General features: G+C 39.2%; 1 protein-coding gene across 5 annotated transcripts in view; it reads left to right on the forward strand.

Moving 5' to 3' along the window:
* Positions 1 to 21756, forward strand: part of EPS15L1 (epidermal growth factor receptor pathway substrate 15 like 1) — a 67767-nt gene that overhangs the window by 13381 nt on the left and 32630 nt on the right. For 2 of the 5 annotated variants that reach the window (XM_054013458.1, XM_054013460.1), the window contains exons 7-18: positions 152 to 277; positions 1681 to 1740; positions 2139 to 2375; positions 3030 to 3187; positions 5132 to 5288; positions 12440 to 12525; positions 13316 to 13388; positions 14044 to 14205; positions 17805 to 18002; positions 18401 to 18565; positions 20838 to 20964; positions 21346 to 21396. In XM_054013458.1, coding sequence (XP_053869433.1) covers positions 152 to 277; positions 1681 to 1740; positions 2139 to 2375; positions 3030 to 3187; positions 5132 to 5288; positions 12440 to 12525; positions 13316 to 13388; positions 14044 to 14205; positions 17805 to 18002; positions 18401 to 18565; positions 20838 to 20964; positions 21346 to 21396 — 1600 coding nt within the window. Of the gene's footprint in view, positions 1 to 132; positions 278 to 1680; positions 1741 to 2138; positions 2376 to 3029; positions 3188 to 5131; positions 5289 to 9574; positions 9638 to 12439; positions 12526 to 13315; positions 13389 to 14043; positions 14206 to 17804; positions 18003 to 18400; positions 18566 to 20837; positions 20965 to 21345; positions 21397 to 21756 lie in introns of all 5 variants that reach the window. The other 3 variants (XM_054013457.1, XM_054013461.1, XM_054013462.1) reach the window with 3 other exon arrangements.

The following is a 21756-nucleotide window of genomic DNA, read 5'->3' on the forward strand; positions in this document are numbered from 1 at the left end:
GTTTAGGATATAGCATACAGTTGTGCGCTTGGAAACTAGGAAGTTAAAATGATAAATTACTGACCAGTCACTTAGTTTCTTGCAAGATTTAATTTTCGACACTCACACAGGCACACTTTTTTACTTATTCAGGCTATTTCTTACCAACTAGGTGGAAGAAAAAGCAAAATTTGATGGTATTTTTGAAAGCCTTTTGCCAGTAAACGGTTTACTTTCAGGAGACAAAGTAAAACCAGTACTGATGAACTCAAAGCTACCTCTTGATATCCTAGGAAGGGTAAGTGTGCGGCAAATTTTCCTAACCATTCTTTAATGTAACTTCTCTTGCTAATGAAATTAAATATGTAATGTAACTGATCATAACAGCATTACTTTAAATGGAAGCAATAGTTCAGATTTAGGCCAACATTTTTAAAAAATGGCTGCCTAAAGTTACTCTCTCTAAACCATTATTTAGACACTTAAATAAGTAGTCCATTTAAAAGCAAAACAACAACAAAAAACTTGGCCCTAAGCTGGATCAGCTTAATTTGTCTTGTATTCTTTTAAGAACAAAAACTTTAGTTCAAAAATTACTAAATTGAAAAACAAGTCAGTTTAAAAGGAAAATGAATGCCTCTTAGTTAGAAAAGCTGTCCTGACCTAAGCAATAATGCCTTTTAGGGCATTATATTCTACTAGCTTTTTTTTCCTAACTAGGAGTTATTAAACCAACTTTAAATATAAACTCCAACTATCATGCATATACTCTGGAACAGGTTGTCCTGTGAAAGCATCAGTAAACCAGGGGTTTTAAATAGTGTTGCATTGTACTTTTGTTACACATTCTGTATTGTTTTTGAGCAATAGCTTTGAACCTCTGGGGCTCCCCTCATAAATATGTAATACATGCAGTAAATATCCTTAAACAGTTTTTCTTTTCTTTCTTTTTTCTTTTTTTTTTTTTTTTTTAACCATATTCTTGACTATATACACCCTTCTGTGTGTTCTGTGCAGGGCCAAGTTTGGGTTCCAACTAGTTCAACATGAGCCCTATCTCTCCTGAAATATGCTTTTATTCTGACCATGAAAGACCACTTCCTTCTTTGCCTTGATGTGAATGAAAAAGTAATTGTTTAATCTTGCACTTGAACATTATGCTGCACTTGGTGTTAAAAGGCTTCAGACTCTGTATTATTATTTCTGTTTTGGTGATGTCTAGGGGTCTACATACATGAAACAGTCCTGCCCCAGATAGCTTACAGTTTAAATAGACAAGACAGATAAAGTGCGGGAAAGGAAACAGCCACAAGAAGATAAGAAGTTTTGCTTAAAGTCACACTGCAATCTATGCCAGAGCTAGGAAATAGAGCCCTGCGTCGCCATCCTGTCTCCTATCCACTGTACCACTCAGCCCCCTCCATCATAATCATATTAGTTATGATAACATAGGCTGAAGTATAAGTGCTAGAGCAGATGAGACTTTGTATCCCTTTACGTCTCTTGTTAGCCCTAAACATATGCTTCTGTGTATATTACCATAACTAATATGATCTTCAGAAAATGCACCTCAAATTTCTAGAGGGCATTAACATTCTTAATACAATTAATATTTTCTAACCTACTTATTAACTTATATTCTAACTAATAAAATTTGTTGTAACATGTTCTTCAACTTTAATTTTTGCCTAAATACTGTAGGTCTGGGATCTCAGTGATATTGACAAAGATGGACACCTGGACAAAGATGAATTTGCTGTGGTAGGTTTTAAATTCTGAATTCATTAAAAGTTTGACAAAGCAATGTGTAGGTATTATTGCTTCCTTGAACTTAGTCTTAAGCATTGCAAACTCCTCCTTTCTGGCCGCTCATTATCCACACTGCGCCCTACTCAAGATCATTCAAATTACAGCCACTAAAATGGTCTTCCTTGAAACCCTCCTCTGGCCTTCTCTTGCCCAGAGTATCAAGTTTAAACATTTTGTCCTGCATTCAAAGTTGTGTACAGCTCTGCTCTGACCTATATCTCTGATCTTGTCTCTTATCATGTTTACCTCCTTCTCCCTAGTATTTTGGACACTTACCATTGGAAACTTTTTGTTGTGTGTTCCTCTCTTCATTGGTGTATTACAGATATTTTTAACTTTTGCCTTTGCAGGCAATGCATTTGGTATATAGAGCTCTTGAGAAGGAGCCAGTTCCCTCAGTATTACCCCCCCCACTTATACCACCTTCCAAAAGAAAGAAGACGCCAGTTTTTCCTGGTGCAGTTCCTGTTCTTCCTGCAAGTCCTCCACCTAAAGATAGCCTTCGTTCTACCCCATCCCATGGTAGTGTAAACAGCCTGAATAGCACAGGAAGTTTGTCACCCAAACACAGCATCAAGCAAACACAGGTACAAGTCTCATGTTAATTTTTATATCTTTTGCAATGAACTGTGCAAAATAATGAAATGACTTTTTGCTGGATCACTTTTCTTCCCAAGGAAAGCACTTTTTTGAGAGAAAGTATTTTATGTTTTGAAAACAAATGATGTTTGTGGGGAGAGCTGTGTGTGGGGTGTGGGGAGAGCTGAATGTTAAAGGGTGAATTCTCTTTTAGCACGAATCTTAATGGCATGATCAGTAGCGTGAGCTCACGAGAGAGGGAGCTTGTCCCTGCATCAGCCCTAGCAGCAGTGTAGGGATGAATCTGCTCCCAGGACTCCAGTATGGATCTCCTGAGTTGCAGTGCAGAGCACTGTCAATAAGCACATCAGTCTGGGGTGTCAGTAAGTCTGTCTATAAGTAGGAAGAATGTAACCAGTTTATGAACATTCTGTTTCTCAGTATTTGTGAGATGCTCACATACAGTATTAATCTTGATACATTACTGAAGGGAAGGAAAATGTCAGTGGACTGTTTATAGGCTTGATCCTACAATATGTTGTGCACCCCTCAATTTCTGTTGACGTTGAGGGTACTCAGCATTATGCACAGGTGAGTCCTCAGTGTATTAATAAACATTGTATTTGGTTTTGGCTAACATAACAAACCTTTTTGTTTTTCAGCCATCTGTGAATTGGGTGGTACCAATGTCTGATAAGGTGCGATACGATGAAATTTTCTTAAAAACCGATATGGACATGGATGGCTATGTGAGCGGCCAAGAAGTGAAGGATATTTTTATACACTCAGGCCTGTCTCAGAATCTTCTAGCACATATATGGTAAGACTTCATCATTAGTTGTTTTGATTTTGCTTTGGTTTGATTTTTTTTTTTTTTTCAGCTAGTTGACTCGAGGAAATAGCATTTTTCATCCAGAAATGTGATACTAGCAATTCCCTTGTTGACTGCCACTGCTATTCTTCTTCATAGCTGTAGGGCTTCTTTTACCATACTATCTCAACAACATTGCATACATTTATAAGTAAGGATAAATTCTCTCAAGGAGAACAACCAAATCAATTTTCTTCCCTTCCTCTCATATTCAGATTAAAGCTGTTTATTTGATGGGGTAACAAGCCTTATGGATGGGGGGAATCAGATGTGATATATCTTGACTTTAGTAAGGCTTTTGATACTATCTCACATAACCTTCTCATAAACTAGAGAAATGTAGCTTGGATGAACCTACTATAAGGTGGGTGCACAAGTGGCTGGAAAACCATACTCAGAGTAGTTATCAATGGTTCACAATCCAGCTGGAAGGGCATATTGAGTAGGGTCCCAGAGGGATCTGTCCTGTGTCCAGTTCTATTCACTATCTTCATAAAGGATTTGGATAATGGCAAAGAGAGTACGCTTGTTAAATTTGTGAACAGTACCAAGCTGGGATGGGGTTCCAGATGCTTTGGAAGACAGGATTAGAATTAAAAATGATTTTAACAAACTGGATAAATGGTCTGAATCAAATAGGATGAATTCCGTAAGGAGAAATGGAAACTACTACACTTAGGAAGGAATAATCAACTGCACAAATACAAAATGGGAAATGACTGGCTTGGAAGGAGTACTGCAGAAAAAGATGTGGGGTTATAGTGGGTCACAAACTAATATGAGTCAACAATGAAATACTGTTGCAAAAAAAAAAGCAAAAGTCATTCTGAGATGTATTAGGAGTGTTATAAGCAAGACATGAGAAGTAATTCTTCCACGGTACTTAGCATTGATAAGGCTTCAACTGGAGTATTGTGTCCAGTTCTGAAAACCACACTTTGGGAAGGATGTGGACAGATTGGAGAAAGTCCAGAGGAGAGCAACAAAAATTATTAAAGGTTTAGAAAACATGGTGTACAAGAAAAGATTGAAAAAATTGGGTTTGTTTAGTCTGGAAAAGAGAAGATTGAGGGAAGTACATAAGTCTTCACGTATAAAAGGTTGTTATAAGAGGAGGGTGATAAATTGTTCTTAACCACTGAGGACAGGACAAGAAGCAATGAGCTTAAATTGCAGCAAAAGAGATTTAGGTTAGACATTCGGAAAAACTTCCTAACTGTAAGGGTAGTTAAGCGCTTGAGCAAATTATCCAGGGAGTTATGAACTCTCTGTTATTGGAGGTTTTAAGAACTAGTTAGACAAACACCTGGGGGATAGCTCAGTGGTTTGAGCATTGGCCTGCTAAACCCAGGATTGTGAGTTCAGTCGTTGAGGGGGCCATTTAGGGATCTGGGGAAAAACAGTCTGACAGGAACAGTACTTGGTCCTGCTGTGAAGGCAGGGGACTGGACTAGATGTCCTTTCAAGGTCCCTTCCAATTCTACATTTCAATGATACTATGATTCTACTTGGAAGGCATTGGAGAGATCTATGAAACTTTGAAAACATACCCCTCCTTATCATGTCTCTGTAATAGTGGTATAACTTGCAATCAGTACTCGTATTATATAGACTATTCCATGAATGGGGAACATTTTAGCAGTCCTATCACTCAACTGGCTAAAAAGTCAAAAGCATTTTCCCAAGAAAACGATGATGTTTCATTCAGTTAAGTGTATCTAATAAAACATTCATAGCTCAGCATGTAGAACTTTTCCAGTGAGGAAATGGGCTCTGATGAGGCCAAAACAACAATAAAATTATATGTATTTGTATCTCAGATTTCATTGTAATAATAGTTGTTTGGTTTATAACACATTTTGACTTACAATAAGAATAACCAATTTCTAACAGGGCATTGGCAGACACAAGACAGATGGGAAAGCTAAGCAAAGATCAGTTTGCACTAGCCATGTATTTCATTCAACAGAAGGTCAGTAAAGGGATTGATCCTCCGCAGGTGTTGTCCCCAGATATGATCCCTCCTGCAGAGAGGAATACTCCCATACAAGTAAGTAATTGGTTATTAATAAATATATTGCTCTACTGGACCAATATGTGATTTGAAAGGAACTAGCTTTGAGAGCTGTTAATTTTTTATTTATATTTTGTACCCATTGAATTGTTGAATCTTTAACTTACAAGAATGTTTGTCTATCTTCTGTTTATAACTGAGTTTCAGATTTCAAAAAATGCTTCATGAATTGGTTATAAATTGCAAAAAATCATATTAAATGAGTTGTCCGTTACCTTGGTAGTTTTCAAAAATATGACGCCAGTTTCACAATTACCAGAGGGAATCCTACCTTGTGCCTGGAAAAATTCCACTTTAAATTTTTTATTAAAAAATATATCTTCATCACAAAAGTGGTGGTGATATTTTGTCTTATTTATCAATCATTCTCACGTTAAGGGAAAACTTTTCCAGCATGATGATGATAGGTTAGACTAGAACCCTGCCATACTTAGCAAGTTCAGGTGAGTGAATGGGAGTTGCTCTTAGTAAAGTATCTCTCTCCCTTTCTCTCTTAACCTTATTTCCAAGCTTACACTTTTCATTCACTGTTGTTGTCATTGATCCTTGTACTATTAGATAGATAATGAGTAACATTTTCAAACGTGACTTAGGTGCTTAAGTGTAATTGAAACTTGAGACTTAAGCTCCTAAGTGCCCAAGTCACTTTTGGAAATAGGATGTAGGTCCCTAAATCACTCAGGTGCTTTTAACATTTTTAGTGTTTGACTTCTGTGTCAGCTATATCTTCTACAAACAGATGATTTACTGTTATGAACTGGACAACGTTCTTATTTAAGTAATTTAATATTTTTGTTTACTTCAGAAAACATTTTAGGATTTTTGGCGTTTCTTTGATAAACTTTGAAGACTCTGATAAACCGGGTAACAAGAAGGGGAGAGGGAGTGGGAGCAGGAGCAAAATGAAATACACAGTCAAGCAAGTAGACAAGGGCAAAGGTTTTTCTGTCAGGGCAGAGAGGAAAGAGTATATCTTCTAGACATTGTGGAGGAAGAAGTGGCATGATTTGGACACAGCCTAGATTTTGCAGACTCAGAGAAAGAGAAGTTAAAGATGTCTACCAGGGTGCGAGCCTGAGCACAGGAATGATAGTGATGTTGTCAAACAGTGAGAGAGAAGGGAGGACTGGGGGAAGTGCTTTGGAGTGAAAAAATTCAATTTTGGCTACATAAAATTTAACAGTGAGACATCTGGCAGGTGTCATGAGATAGAGACTGAGAGGGGATTGGAGGAAGGCGTATCTAAAGTGGAGGTAGACTTATTTATTATTTGTGTTGCAGTAGCACCTTCAAGCTCCAGCCAGGGACCTTGGCCCGGTTTTGCTAGGCACTGTACACACACGCAATATAAAGATAGCCCCTTTCCCAAAAGAGCTTACAATCTTAGCATACAATGAGAGCCAATAGGTGGAAAAAATAAACAAGTGAGAGGGAGTGGAGTGACTGGTGAAAAGATGGTACAGTAGAACTTCAATTTTATGAACACTAATCATACCAGCACCAGTGATACAAACCATTTTTCCTGAGAGGGAGGAAAAAAATCCCACATAATGTAAATGAATGTCGATGAAGAACAAGTTGACAGCCCTTCACATCCCAATGCCTTCAGTGCACTGGAAATTGCTTTGCTATGGTTTGAAAGACAAAAAGACGGCAATGCACTGTATCATAGTGTACTTATGAACCATATTTACTGTAATTTTCAGATGTTGAATTTTTCAATATTATGAACTCCTCAATCCGCAGTTAGTTTGTAAAATAGGGATTGTACTGTAATTGAAATGGATGTATATGAAATCCATGTAAGTGGATGAGGTCACCCAGAAGTAGGGAATAAAGGGTGAGAGAGTGAGCTAAGGACAGAGCCTTGTGGCAATGTTCTCTGTGTAAGCTGTGCAGCCATGCTGCTCACGTCTCCTCTGTGCAGCTTCAGCAGGGATGTGGTGCGGCCCTTTAAGAACCCACTCTGCTCTTTCCCCCTGTCTTGATGACTGGGTGCATACAGCCCCACTTCTTCCCTGCAAGGGGAATGGAAGCCCTTCAGGTCTTGGGGACACACTCCAGGACTCTCATTACGGATGAGCTCAGGTAAGGGCCTGGCCAGGCTCTGCAGCGCCAGCCCAGGTCAGTGGAGGTTCTGGAGCTGTGGTCTGACGTGGTCAAAGCGCACATACCCCCACCCTCACCCTCTTTGCCTGGCAGTTGGTTTCCAGGAATGTAGTCATTGCTGCTGCCAAAAGGCAGCAGAGGAGGGAGCTGCAGACTGGGCCCTTCTTTGCGAGTGCCCGGGGAGAGGGGTGTCTGAAACCCCCAACCCAGGGGAGTTCCATCTGACACCACTGCCTGCCCATCCCACATGCCTGGCCAGGCTGCTAAGGCTGCTTCAGAGTGAATCCCAGGGACAGGAACTACTAGTGTGTGCTATTGGGGATGAGCCACCATGGAGTAGCCAGCCCCCTCCCCCGGCACACCCTTCACTGCCCCAACACACCTTTACTTACATACATACATACACACACAAACACAATTCCACGCACCCACCCCCATATACACTACTCACTTTAAAAATAAAAAAAGTATAAGCTTGCCCGAGGCCAAAAATATAGTGCTTCATGGAGGTGGTAGCTTGTTCAGTTAACAAAACAAAACAAAATGTAGAGTCAACATTGCTTCTGGGAGTCCTACAGAAAATGGGAAATGAGAGAAGGATCCCAAAAGAGGTCCTCCTACTTCTCTGGATCTTTCTTGGTGTATGAGGAGAGGTCAGCATCGCAGATGCTATAGGAGGACAAGATGTCAGGAAGATATGACTGACACACATCTCTAGGAAATCATTAATGAATGACTAGGCATCAAATAAACAGCTCACTTTTTTACATTATAGTACAGCTAAACAGAAGAGCTCTGAAATAGGGTATATTTTTCTGTCTGCATGCTCATCTTACATCATAATAGTTAAGATTTCTTTTTTAAATATTTATTTATTAGAAAACCTTTCCCTTTTTTAACTGGTTTGAATGAGATAGACTTCCTAATGAGTTGACCTGAAATGTAAGAAGTGGCTGTGCTGAGTGAGAGAGAAAGGAGAAAAACTCAGCAAATTTAGAAAGGAGGAGTGAATACTGAATTTGAAGGTCTTGTAGAGCTAATAATCTAAAAGTGAATTATAGCTCTGAATGAAGTCTGAGATTAAGAATTTTGCAGAGATGCCACAAAGGAAGAAGTCCTACAAGATTAACAGAAAACTCATAGGGCTAGTCCACACTGGGGCGGGGGATTGATCTAGGAAACGCAACTTCAGCTATGAGAATAGCGTAGCTGAAGTAGACGTTTCCTAGATCGAACTAAGTTTATTTACTGCGGGTCCATGCGGCGCAGGCAAGCTCCCCCGTCGACAGTGCTTCCTCCTCTCGGCGAGCAGGAGTTCCGCAGTCGATGGGGGAGCGCTTCTGGGATCGATTTATCGCGTCCAGATGAGACGCGATAAGTCGATCCCAGAAGATCGATCTCTACCCGCCAAATCGGGCGGGTAGTGTGGACCTACCCATAGAAACAGCTGGGATGAAGAAACCAGAAAAATGTTAAGTCTTGTCTTAAGAAATTAGAAGATCACTAAAGAAAATAAGGGAATTTGAGAAGTTGACATTAGAAGCAATATGAAATAGATGGACCTGGCAAGACCATGAAAATAACATAGGAATTGCCAAAGCAGATTAGATCTATGATTGATCTGACTGTGGCAGTACTAGATGCTTCCCTTGAAAGTATAAAATCCTCGTAATGGGGGAAATGACTTCCTAATTCCTGGCAATTAACAGTTTATTCCCTGAAGCATGAGGGTAACCCGTATACCTTTTTAATATTAGTGTAATTAGCTGTATTAATAATACTCTACATTAGTCACATAAATGTCTAATTCTTTTCTAACTCCTACTATGCTTTTTACCTCAATAGCTTGTAGCAGTGAGTTCTACAGGTGGTCAAAGCATTCATTGTGTGTTTCCAGGATTGTAGGGGGAGAATTTCCTTTTATCTATTTCAAATGTATTTCACCCTTCATCTATGGGCCTCCTTGACACTCACATTGCCCTCGTTCAATGCATACAATGCACTTGTCATATCACTTCTTATAATTTTGTCTGTAAATGAAATAGTCTTAATCTTTTCATTTTCTCCCCAAATGGAAATCTTTCCAGGCCTGTGTCCATTTTTGTTGCCATTCTCTGAAGCTCTTCTATTTCTCCTATATCCTTTCTCTGTAGACTCTGTCAGGTTACTTGACCCCTGTAGGAACTGAGATCTCAGCGCTAACAGAAATGCGTCGTGTGAGTAATTGGAACGCTCCAAAGAATGCAAATTTGTTTGTATAGTCCAGTTGTAACTTTGAGTTCTTTATTTCTGTGTCTTTCCCCATTTCTTCAGCACTAGTGTCCTATGACACCTAACAGTGTGGTGATGTCATTACAATGTGAGCCTGCCGCTTCTGGCTGTTTAGCCAGTGGTATGAGCTCCTTCAACAATCTGAGATCCATTAATTTTTCAAGCACTTGTTTTGACAGGTAGCTCAATGTTGGCATATTAAATTACTAGGTCCGTAACTTACATTAAATTGCTGCCAATAAATATGCCCTGGTGCAAGATCCTTAAACTTCCCACTCATTCTTTAATTCATTGCTTCATATTTTTGATTTACTATGTTTATAGTTAAATGTAGCATAAAAAAAATGACACCTTATCTGATGAAAAAAATGGCACCTTATCTGAGTGTAGTTTATGAACTTTTTGTTCATTTTGATTAGTGGGCTGTATTTGTCTAAGGCATTGTCTACACTGCCACTTACAGCGCTGAAACTTTCTTCGCTCAAGGGTGTGAAAAAACACCCCCCTGAGCGATGCAAGTTTCAGCGCAGTGAAGTGGCAGTGTAGATAATACTCCAGTGCTGGGAGCTATTCCCCTCTCAGAGGTGGTTTTATTACAGCGCTGGGAGAGTGCCTTAGAGCTCTCTCCCAGCACTGGAGCGCAACTACACAGCCACGTTAAAGCGCTGTCGCGCTGTGTAGACATACCCTAAGAGACTAACATGGCGGCTCATATTTTTAACTATATATTTGCAAGCAAGTTGGAATGCATATTCTGTTTCTAGTGATTGTTTGTTTGTACTTATAAAATATGAGTAGTGTTAGACAACAGGGAGCTGTTGTCCAGTAAATCTAAGAATTAGTATCTAGGTTTTCCTTATGCTTACCTGACCCCAACTAAACATACAAGCCAAAGGATCCCTCATCTTCCCAAAGTAGGGTCTTAAGATGTTAAATCATGTAAGTTGGGAACTCAGGTCCCCCATTCCTTCATTCTGAGTTGCTAGTTTCTGCTAAAAAAAAAAAAAAAAAAAACATATTTTGTGCTTAACAAGAAAAAAAGCCCATTTTTTTCATCATAATAGTAAGAAGCCTTTTGAAGTGTATTGTTTAAAAATATAGTTAAATACTGTAGATGTCCTGATTGTCAAACAGACAATGAAAGCTGAGAGGATTCGGTTTACAGTTCTCTCTCAAATACTGTCACTTTTCAGGGGAATAGAAATGCTGATTTTAATTATACTTAAGGCCAAATTTTGAGGTCCGTCCTCAGTGATCATTTAATGAGCATTTCCCTGCTTAAGAAGTGAGAGAGAACCTTTGAATCTGGCCCCTTAACTTCCAGCATACTCTGTGTTTGGTGATGAATGCCTGTCACTATAGCTTCTACAGGTTTCAGAGTGGTAACTGTGTTAGTCTGTATCAGCAAAAACAACCTTGTGCACCTTGTGGCACCTTCGAGACTAACAATTTTATTTGGGCATAAGCTTTTGTGGGCTAGAACCCACTTCATCAGATGCATGGAGTGGAAAATACAGGAGCAGGTATAAATACATGAAAAGATGTGAGTTGCCTTACCAAGTATGAGGTCAGTCTAATTTAATTGACAGCAGGATACCAAAGGAGGAAAAATAACTTTTGAAGTGGTAATGAGAGTGGCCCATTTCAGACAGTTGACAAGAAGGTGTGACTAACAGTAGGGGGAAATTTGTATTGGGGAAATCAGGTTTAGGTTTTGTAATCACCCAACCACTCCCAGGCTTTATTCATGCCTAGTGTGATGGTGTCCAGTTTGCAAATTAATTCCAGGTCTGCAGTTTCACATTGGAGTCTGTTTTTGAAGTTTTTTTTTGTTGAATAATTGCTACTTTTAGGTCTGTTATTGACTGACCAGGGAGATTGAAGTGTTCTACTGGTTTTTGAATGTTATGATTCCTGATGTCAGATTTGTGTCCATTTATTCTTTTGTGTAGAGACTGTCCGGTTTGGCCAATGCACATGGCAGAGGGGCATTGCTGGCACATGACGGCATATATCCCATTGGTAGATGTGCAGGTGAACGAGCCCCTGATGGTGTGGCTGATGTGGTTAGATCCTATGATGGTGTCCCTTGAATAGATATGTGGACAGAGTAGACTCCGGGGTTTGTTGCAGGATTTGGTTCTTGGGTCGGTGTTTTTGTTGTGTGGTGTGTAGTTGCTGGTGAGTATTTGCTTCAGGTTGTGGGGGCTTGGGCTGTCTGTAAGTGAGGACTGTAGATCCTTGATGAAGCGCTGGAGAGGTTTTAGTTGGGGACTGTAGGTGACGGCTAGTGGCATCTCTAGCGCATCATCAAGGATCTACAACCTATCCTGAAGGACGATCCCTCACTCTCACAGACCTTGGGGAACAGGCCAGTCCTCATTTACAGACACCCCCCCCCCCCCCCAACCTGAAGCAAATACTCACCAGCAACTACACACCACACAACAAAAACCCCAACCTAGGAACCAAACCCTGCAACAAACTCCGGTGCCTACCCTGTCCACATATCTATTTAAGGGACACCATCATAGGAACTAATCACATCAGCCACACCATCAGGGGCTCATTCACCTGCACATCTACCAATGTGATGTATGCCATCATGTGCCAGCAATGCCCCTCTGCCATGTACATTGGCCAAGTGTAAAGTGAGGGGTGGATCCTGTGTCTTCAATCTTTGCCCAGAATACGTTCCTGTTCTTCATTTGGCTTGCTTTATAATGGAATATTTTGATTTCTTACAGGATAGTTCAAGTTCTGTCGGATCAGGAGAATTTACAGGCGTGAAAGAACTCGATGATATTAGTCAAGAGATTGCACATCTGCAGAGGTAAATATAGTGTACTGTTAAAGTTAAGAATTCGGAACCTGTGAAATGGAGGATTTTCCTCACTAATGATGGCTCTTAACAAATTGCATAACAGTTTTTCTAACCGCTGTGCCCTCCAAAAAAGAGGAAACCTTTCTTAGTCCAGTTCATTAGGGAGCAGTATATTTATTGGTTCCATAGATTCTTGTTTTTTTTAAAAAAAGTGTGTGTGTGTGTATATATATGGTACGATCAAAAATAGGATCCCATCACCTTTTATATAGTTGAACCCAATTGTTCACTGTATTTTTTTATTTATAGCCAGAGTAGTTCATTCTGAAATGTCACTCTGAGGTAAGTAAAATAAATTTTGCACAAACTAAAACCTTCCTTTTCATTTAAATGGAATAGTTGAATCCCTGATTAGTAGAACAGTTTCAGTATTACTTCACTTTGGTTACTGGTGATCATTACTTCCATTGGTCCTATATTGTCTCTTGAATGCTACAGTTCAGGAGCCTTATCTGGCTGTCTTTGAAGTTAATAATAACTCCCACTGATTACACTGAGATCAGGAGCAGTGCCTAGAAGGTTACTTGGAGCCTAGTGCATGAAATGAGAAGACTGATTTTGGGGCAAATCAGTCTTTAAATATGAAAAAGCATATTTCTTAATTACTTCTTGAAAGTATGACACAAATGTAGGATTGCTTTTTCATCTGTGCATTGTTTACAAAAGAACATTTAATTGACTTTTTGTAAAATATTGTCTTATTTTAATTGTATCAGTCATGTGAATGTTTTCCCTACAGAGAAAAGTATTCACTAGAACAGGACATTAGAGAAAAGGAGGACTCAATTAGACAGAAAACCAATGAAGTTCAGGTAAAAACTCTGGATTATTATTAATGACATTTCTTTAAAATTCTACAGGAAGCACCATCCATGTTTTGAACAGTTCGTTCGTTCCCCCCTCCCCCACACACACACACTACTTCCTTTATGAATTCATCTGGGTATATTTATTCTGGCACTGGAGGAATAACTTGTAGGAATGATTTCATTTTTCTGTGCACTGTAGAAAATATTTTGTTTTGATGCTGGTTAGTGTAAAATGCAGATAGTATTGAATATAATAGAAAATGTTTCTCTTTGTTAATGCTTCGTTAATACTGTTTAAACAACTTTGTGAAGATATCCCATCTAAATTCTGAAATTCATGTTCTAAAAATCATTTATAATAGGCTTAGAATAGCTGAAATCCTTGTCTTCTGAGACTCTTCTCCCGTCGCATGGACATTGATTTCTTATAGAAGATTATTCATGAGTGCTAAAGTGCTGGCAGTTTTTTGTTTGTTTTGTTTTTGTTTTTTAATCTGTTTACAAAAAGCACTGAAACCTTTGAATGGGGGAAATTCTATAGGCAACACAGGCAGGTTGAATTTGGGGTTTGCCTACTTCAGTATGTCTCTTTAAGCTTAACCGCTTGTCACAAGACATCGGTTAAGTGTAGTCTATAATGTTGTGGAACTTTTTTCAGGAGCTGCAAAATGATTTAGACAGAGAAACAAGTAACTTGCAAGAGCTGGAAGCTCAGAAACAAGATGCTCAAGACCGTCTAGATGAAATGGACCAGCAGAAAGCCAAACTGAAAGATATGCTAAATGATGTGAGGCAGAAATGTGAGGAAGAAACACAGATGGTGAGTGTGTGTTAATTCTGGAGGTGATCATGCATATTGCATCTTTTACTGGGGGAAAAAAAAACAGTTTATCAATATAATAAATAACTCTTGTTTTGCCTGCTAATGTTGCTCTTAATCACCTATACTATACAAATATACACAGGTGCAGAAAAGGGCTTTATTAACTTGAATAGCTTTTCTAACAGTCATGAATATTTATTGGGCGCCATACAGTACATGAAAAGCATGGTCCTTCCTCACAGGAGCTACCATCATTGGGCAGTGGTACAGGTAGTGGCAATGATTATGAAAGATTATCACACCAGTGTTTCAGGAAGGAAATATGTTTTGAGGAGGGATACAGTAAAGAGAAGTTACTTTTTTGGTGCACGAAAGAGATGTGTGGGGTTGAAGTTCCAACATAGGGGAGCAGCATGGAAGAAGGTACAAAAAGTTAAGAGGAGAGAGGAAAATGGTTCAAAGGGAGGGATTAGGAGAAAGGGTAGGATGGAGCAAAGGGAGGGGAAGTTGAAGGGAATGAGAGATGCTAATTGAGTTCTTTGCATCAGTCATCCCTGCAGAGGATGTAAGGGAGATTCCCACACCTGAACCATTCTTTTTAGGCGACCAATCTGAGGAACTGTCCCAGATTGAGGTGTCAGTAGAGGTGGCTTTGATTAAATTAAATTAATTTAATTAAATTGATAAACAGAAATAAGTTGCCAGGCCCAGATAGTATTCACTCAAGAGTTCTAAAGGAACTCAACCATGAAATTGCAGAACTACTAACTGTGGTATGTAACATATTGCTTAAATCAGCTTCTGGACCAGATGACTGGAGGTAGTTAATGTACCGTCTATTTTTTAAAAGGGCTTCAGAGGCAATCCTGGCGGTTACGGGCTGGTAAGCCTAATTTCAGTACCAAACAAATTGGTTGTAACTATAGTAAAACACAGTATTCTCAGACAGGTAGATGAATGGAATATGTTGGAGAAGAGTCATGCCTCATCAATCTATTAGAATTCTCAGAGGGCGTCTGTCACACTGTCTTAAGTGGCTCACCGCTGCGAGTGCTGAACTCAGGTCAGACTGTCAGAAAACAGGGCAGACACCTCAAACTGGTGGTATATTCTGTTATTAGATTTCATGAAGCCAGTAACAAATGTGAACTCCTGATCACTATATTAGCCTTACCATGGAGAGACAGACAGTCCTCTTAGGCTTTCCGCCAATCTTGCCGCCCAGACAAACTGGACTTTGTGATGAAAGTTTATTAAAACCAAAAATCACCTCACATCTCACAGGCTTTTAATGCACTGATGAAAATACAGATAAGTGAACTTCTTTAATAGCTTGAGAAACAGGAAAAAGTTAATAAAAAGTGGGAAGTAGGATTAAGCAACAATATTCCTCTTGTCTTGTGGACTCTGTCAATATTTACAAGTTGCCCAACTAGATATTATTCATGTTAGAGGTGAAAATGCCAATTTTAGAGGAACCAGACTCAAAGCTGGGAAGTTTGGTTTTGAGTCTTTTTAAAGTTTCAACACAGAAAATGTTTAAGGTGCATTATTATAATGATCAGCATTTTAAGTTTGCTTGTTCATTTCTAACATGATTTCAGTATAGTCAACATGTCTTTTTATAGAAACTCAGTTTGACCGGTTGTGACACTCTACACAACAGGGGAGCGCGCCCTGTAACCCCCATATTCCTCATTTATATAATTGTGATATTGCATATAAAAGACTCCATCTAAGATATCAGGGGAAAGGTTATGATCATGCTGTAAGTTGAGGAATCGGCCAGATATTAGTTCCCAGAGACAATAGCAAGGAAAGTAACCAATGCCTGGGCAGGTGTCAAACAACCGTCAACAGCCATTGTCCAGCAAAGCAGTTACAATTCAATGACTCGCCTGCATAAGGCCACACCAGGGGCATTGCTCAACCTTGCTTGGGGACTCAGCAATGCCCACCAGACATGCCTAGACTTTTGTTCTCCAAGCACACGGACGAAGGGTATAAAACAGAACACAGTGGCCCCATGCTTGGCCTTTTCTTCTCCCTCCTCCTACGCCACAAGCAACAAGGACACTCAGAAGACTAAAAACTCCAACAGAGGAGACTGGCCCCCGGTTTCAAGGGTGAAACCTGTGTACTATGAACTGCAATATCCAGTGGGGTGAGAAACTGCTTAATCTAGATGTTGCCCAATCTAATAAGGTTGAGAGTTTAGACTGCATGCTTATATTTTCTTTTCTTTTGGTAACTAACTCTGACTTACCACTTATAATCACTTAAAATCTATCTTTTGTAATCAATAAACTTGTTTTACTGTTTATCTTTACCAGTGAGTTTGCCTGAAGTGTTTGGTAAATCTGCTCAGATTTACAAAAGCTGGTGTATATCCACTTCCCATTGATGAAGTGGGGAACCAATGAATAAAGTTTCACTGCTCGTCTTGAGCAATGCAAGACTGTATATTCCTGAGGTACAAGGCTGGGAGCTAGGGAGATTTGGCTGGTGCCTTGTTCTGTGTGATTCATGAGTGGCTCTGGGAACATTCATGCAATCTAGCTGGGTGAAGGACTCCACATGCAGTTGTGCTGAGTGATAACAGTGCTTAGAAGGGTTTACTGCTTGACAAGGTATTGTGAGAGACAGCCCAGCATGGAGAGTTAAGGAGGCACAACAGTCCCACATTCCCAGGATGCACCCTGAGGATCCCGTCACACTGGTCATATGGGTACATAAGAAACAGGAAATTGGTATAACCCTTATAAATTTGGTTCTGCTGAAAGCTGACCACTTTTTAATAAATGTATTCAATGTATTTAAAAAAAAAGTCAGGCAAAGGAGGCACAGGCCGCATTCCTCCTCCCCCCTCCCTGCCAGGCTTGCACGAATCAGCTGTTTTGCGGCATAAGCGCTGGGAGGGAGTGGGGAGAAGCAGGATGCAGTGGCGCGCTCACGGAGGAGGCGGAGGTGAGCTGTGGGCGGGGCCACCAATTTTTCCCCGGGGTGCTCCAGCCCCAGAGCACCCACAGAGTCGGCGCCTATGCCCCGAGCGTGCCACGTCCCCACTCCTCCGCCTACCTCCCAGCTGCCACCAAACAGCTGTTTGGCAGCATTAGCACGCTGGGGGGGGAGAGAGGAGAAGGAGGTGGGGAAGATACAGGGCCGGGGCAGGGATTTGGGGAAGGAGCTGGAATATTGGCAGGGAGGGGGTGGAGTTGGGGCAGGGACTTTGGGGAAGGGGCGGGGCCTAATAGAAGGGGTGGAGTGGGGGCGGGGCCAGGGGCAGAGGGGGTGTTGAGCACCCAGGGGAAAGAGGGGAAGTCTGCGCCTATGATTTAGACCCCATCATTTTCTATGTATAGTTGGGATCCAATGTTCATTACTTTGCATTTATCAACATTTAATTTAATCTGCCATTTTGTTACCCAGTCACCCAGTTTTGAGAGATCCTTTTACAGCTCTTTGCAGTCTGTCTGGGACTTAACTATCTTGAGTATCTTGAATATAATGAAATATTAATTATCACAATTAATAATAATGTTACTCTAATTTCAATTTGCACTCTAAAGTTGGCACTGCATGGCAATCTTTTTCAGATTTCATCCTTGAAAATGGAGATTCAGTCTCAGGAATCAGATTTAAAATCACAGGAAGATGATCTGAATAGAGCAAAAGCAGAGCTGAATCGTCTCCAGCAAGAAGAGACTCAGCTAGAACAGAGTATCCAAGCAGGAAAAGTGCAACTTGAAACAATAATTAAATCTTTAAAATCAACACAGGAAGAAATTAATCAGGTATTCTCTGTAATCTTATACACATCTTTCTCCCTCTTTTAAAGCCCAGTAGTTTAGGAAGGGATGAACTGCACCTACAAAGTGAATCCTGCAGAAAAAAAATAGACTGCTATAATTGCATAGGGGTTTGTGACTGCAGACTAGTAGTTTGATTGCCATTTCATGTTAAAAAAAAAAATAAAAAATAGGACAATACTGTGACACTTTGACAATTGTTTTTAACGTCATGCAGAATTACTCCCATATCTCTCGAGCCCTGCAGTAACCAAATTCCAGAGTGAATGCAATGTTCAGATTTGTCGATGAGTACTAGTTTTCATTCTCAGAGTAGCTAGTTGCTTGCTCATATGAGTGTATGTCTAATCCTGCAGGATACTGAAATATTTTTCATTATTTAGGCAAGAAGTAAACTTTCTCAACTTCAAGAGAATCACCAGGAAATCAGTAAAAGTATTGAACAAAATAATGAAGCTCTGAATGGGATTCATGGTGGTAGTATGACGAATTTAGCGGACATAAGTGAAGGAATTGCACAGAAAGAAAGAGGCAATTTTGGAGCTATGGTAAAGACTGAATTAAAGTAACAAGTGGATTTATGATTCAATGCAGTGTAAAATACATTTTACAATCATTAGATTTGTAACTTGCACCTAAACTCAAATTGTAAAAAGATTTTTATTTACTTGACTGTGTGACCTTTAAAAGGCACTGTAATCTCTGCAAGATGGCAGCCTCCATCCATAGGCTTAGAACATTTTAGTTCTCGTGACGATTAATTCTTATGTCTTATCTATTCTAGAAATAGTTTGCTGGTATAGCTGTACTGTCAAACTCTCCTTCTGGAGATGCAACTTATTCCAGCAAAAAAGGTCTTTTTGTTGGTATAACTTATAGCAGTTCTTCAAACTAAATAAGCTATATTGGCCAAAGGAAATGTTGCCAGTATAACTGCATGAACGCAAGAGCTTTTCCTGGCATAGCTATTGGTTATGGTTGTGATTTCCCCCCCACCCCCACCCCATACTCCTATGTGACATAGTTATGCAGGTAAAAGTTTTAAATGTAGACCAGACTGTAATGTGTTGCCTGTCTGACTTTTGGGCTGAGCAAAACAGGGGAAAATTTCTTTTAAATTCCAGTCCAGCTGTTCTCTTGGAGTCCTTCAGTCATGTACGGTTTCTGCTTTTCTGTAGGATGTGAGTTGTACACTTACACATTTCAGCAATACAACCTGTTTGCTCTTTTAAATAATTGTCATTTAAAATATTTTGTAAAATTAAAAAGTTATGAACGCTGTCTACAAAATACCCAGTTTGCAGGGAGTTTCAAGAAAATTTTATTTTTCCATATTTATTGGTTTTGTTTTTATTTTTTGTAGAAATCAGATTTTATTTTGTTATTTTAGAAGTCTTGATTATATAAAAGTGAAAGTAGAATAACTTTCTAGATATTGTTTCTGTTTTTAGGTATCCAAAGCACTTTGATCTATTTCAAAATAAACATTTAAGTGAAATGTGATAGCATTAATAACATGCAAATACTTATAGAATACCACTATATTGTATATAGTATATTTAGTATACTGGCCTAATAAGCATTCAGAAAGTACTGTACCTTTCTGCCTTGCATTACTTTCTCTGCTCAAGCAACAAAAGGAAAACACTTGCGAAAGAAAGGGATTATCTCAGAACAGTGTTGTTCTCACAGACTTGTTTTTTAATACTTTGCTGCTCAGTCTTTGTGCTTGAATGGTTATTGTCAAACTTAATTTCAAGTGGAAGTCTCTGGAATGTGGCTTTTATTGGTAAAGACTGAGAGCTACTTATTAGAAGAAAACTCTATGTTCAAATAGAAAAGTTTGTAAAGCATTTGTTTCTTTTCTGTTTCTTAATCCTTCCTGCCTCCTCTGTATTTTTTCTTTTGCTGTTAAAAAATTTAATTTTAGACTTCTTCATTTGTGTCTTCTATACTGAGGAGAGATCCTTTAGCTGTGTAAACTCCAAGGCCTTGTCTGTTGTTAGTAAACATTTATTACAGTCAAAAGGCATCAGTCAGGATTGGAGCTCCATTGTACTGAGTGCTGTACAAACATAAGCGACTCCAGAGGGTTTACAGTCTAAAAGACACAAAATAGGCAAAGACCAGGGTATAAGAATATATCATACAAACAAATGCATATGATGAAGAATTGACACAACTTTGTCAGTTCATGTGTTGTGGTTGTGGCTTGTTTTTTTTAGTTTAGCAACATTGGCTTGAACTGTGCTAGCAATAACCATAGTTAACCTGAAAACTATGCTATGGATTACATCTGTGTAGGAGAGTTCATTTCCAGCATGGCTAGGGTAGCATGTTTTTAGAAGGAAATCCATCCCTGTTCTTGCTTATCAAATGGACTGGGGTAGATCTATTCGAAACAGTTTTGGTATAATTGTTCCTGCTCCACTATAGTCTAGACAGCAATCAATAGCCAAAGATTTGTGGAAAGATATATTTATCTTGGAAATTAAGATGTTTTACATGGAGTTGGGGCTTTTGCAAAATCTAGATGGGTGGAATTTTAGAAAGTTCGTGAAGGCATTTCAGAAATTAATATGCAGAAATCAGAAATAACATGTTTTTGTGTGCTGTATGCAGTTATTGATGTTCTGTGTAGCCTCAAGCAATGTATTTATGACATTTGCTTCAGTTTAAAGGGCATGACTGGTTTCAATAAGGAGCTTCTTAAATTTAAAATAACATTGAACAGGAATAAGATGCATCAGTATTCTAACTGGATGATTAATCATTTTAATATTGATAACGTCTTTGTAATATTTCTCTTCTTAATTCTAGGATGATCCCTTCAAGAATAAAGCTTTATTGTTTAGTAATAATACACAAGAATTGCATACAGACCCATTCCAGGCCGAAGATCCATTCAGATCTGATCCTTTTAAAGGAGCAGACCCTTTCAAAGGCAGTAAGTAACTGATGGCTAATATAAGAACCAGAAGACCATATTTTACTATAAATGTATTTTTACAAACTGTGCTAATCTTATTAACTGAGTGTATGTCTACAGTGCCCTGCAGTTTGGACTAAGGGGTGTGAAGAGCAATTCTCACTGAAATGCTGCACTGTAACTTCCCTGTATGGATGCTCGGGGTACAAACTTAAAGGTCCAGAGTTTACTCTTTTAAGTTTGCTCCCGCAGCATCTATACAGGGGAGTTGCAGTGCAGCACTTTGGTGTGCCTGCTGTTCATACCCCATTAATCCAAACTATAGGGCAGTGGAGACATTCTCTAAGTAGGTGACTAAACAAGATATTTTTCTTTCTTTCTTTTTTTTTTTTTACCTAGATGATCCATTCCAGAATGATCCTTTTTCAGAACAACCACCTGCTTCAACAGGTAAAAGCTTTTTCTTTGAGACAGGTGGGATATAATTTGTAGCCAAATATAGATATGCCCAGTATAGAGCTGGCCTTCCAAAACTTCAGATTTTCAGTTTAAACTGGGGAGCCGAGAGAGAGTGTGTGTGTGTGTGTTTTGTTTTTTAGTTTAAACTGGGGAGCCCAGAATATGTGTGTGCGTGTGAGGTGAGCTCAGGAAGAAGTTTATTAAGGTATATACACTTTTATTAAATGTAGTTCATAACTGTAATATAAACTCCATAAAACATCAATTTAATTGGAATTTAAAATAATCATAATAGTTTTCTTCTTTTTTAGAGTAAAATATATCAATCATTTATTATTTGATAAATAAGTT

This window comes from Malaclemys terrapin, chromosome 24 (assembly GCF_027887155.1).
Source record: "Malaclemys terrapin pileata isolate rMalTer1 chromosome 24, rMalTer1.hap1, whole genome shotgun sequence".
Taxonomy (NCBI): Eukaryota; Metazoa; Chordata; order Testudines; family Emydidae; genus Malaclemys; species Malaclemys terrapin.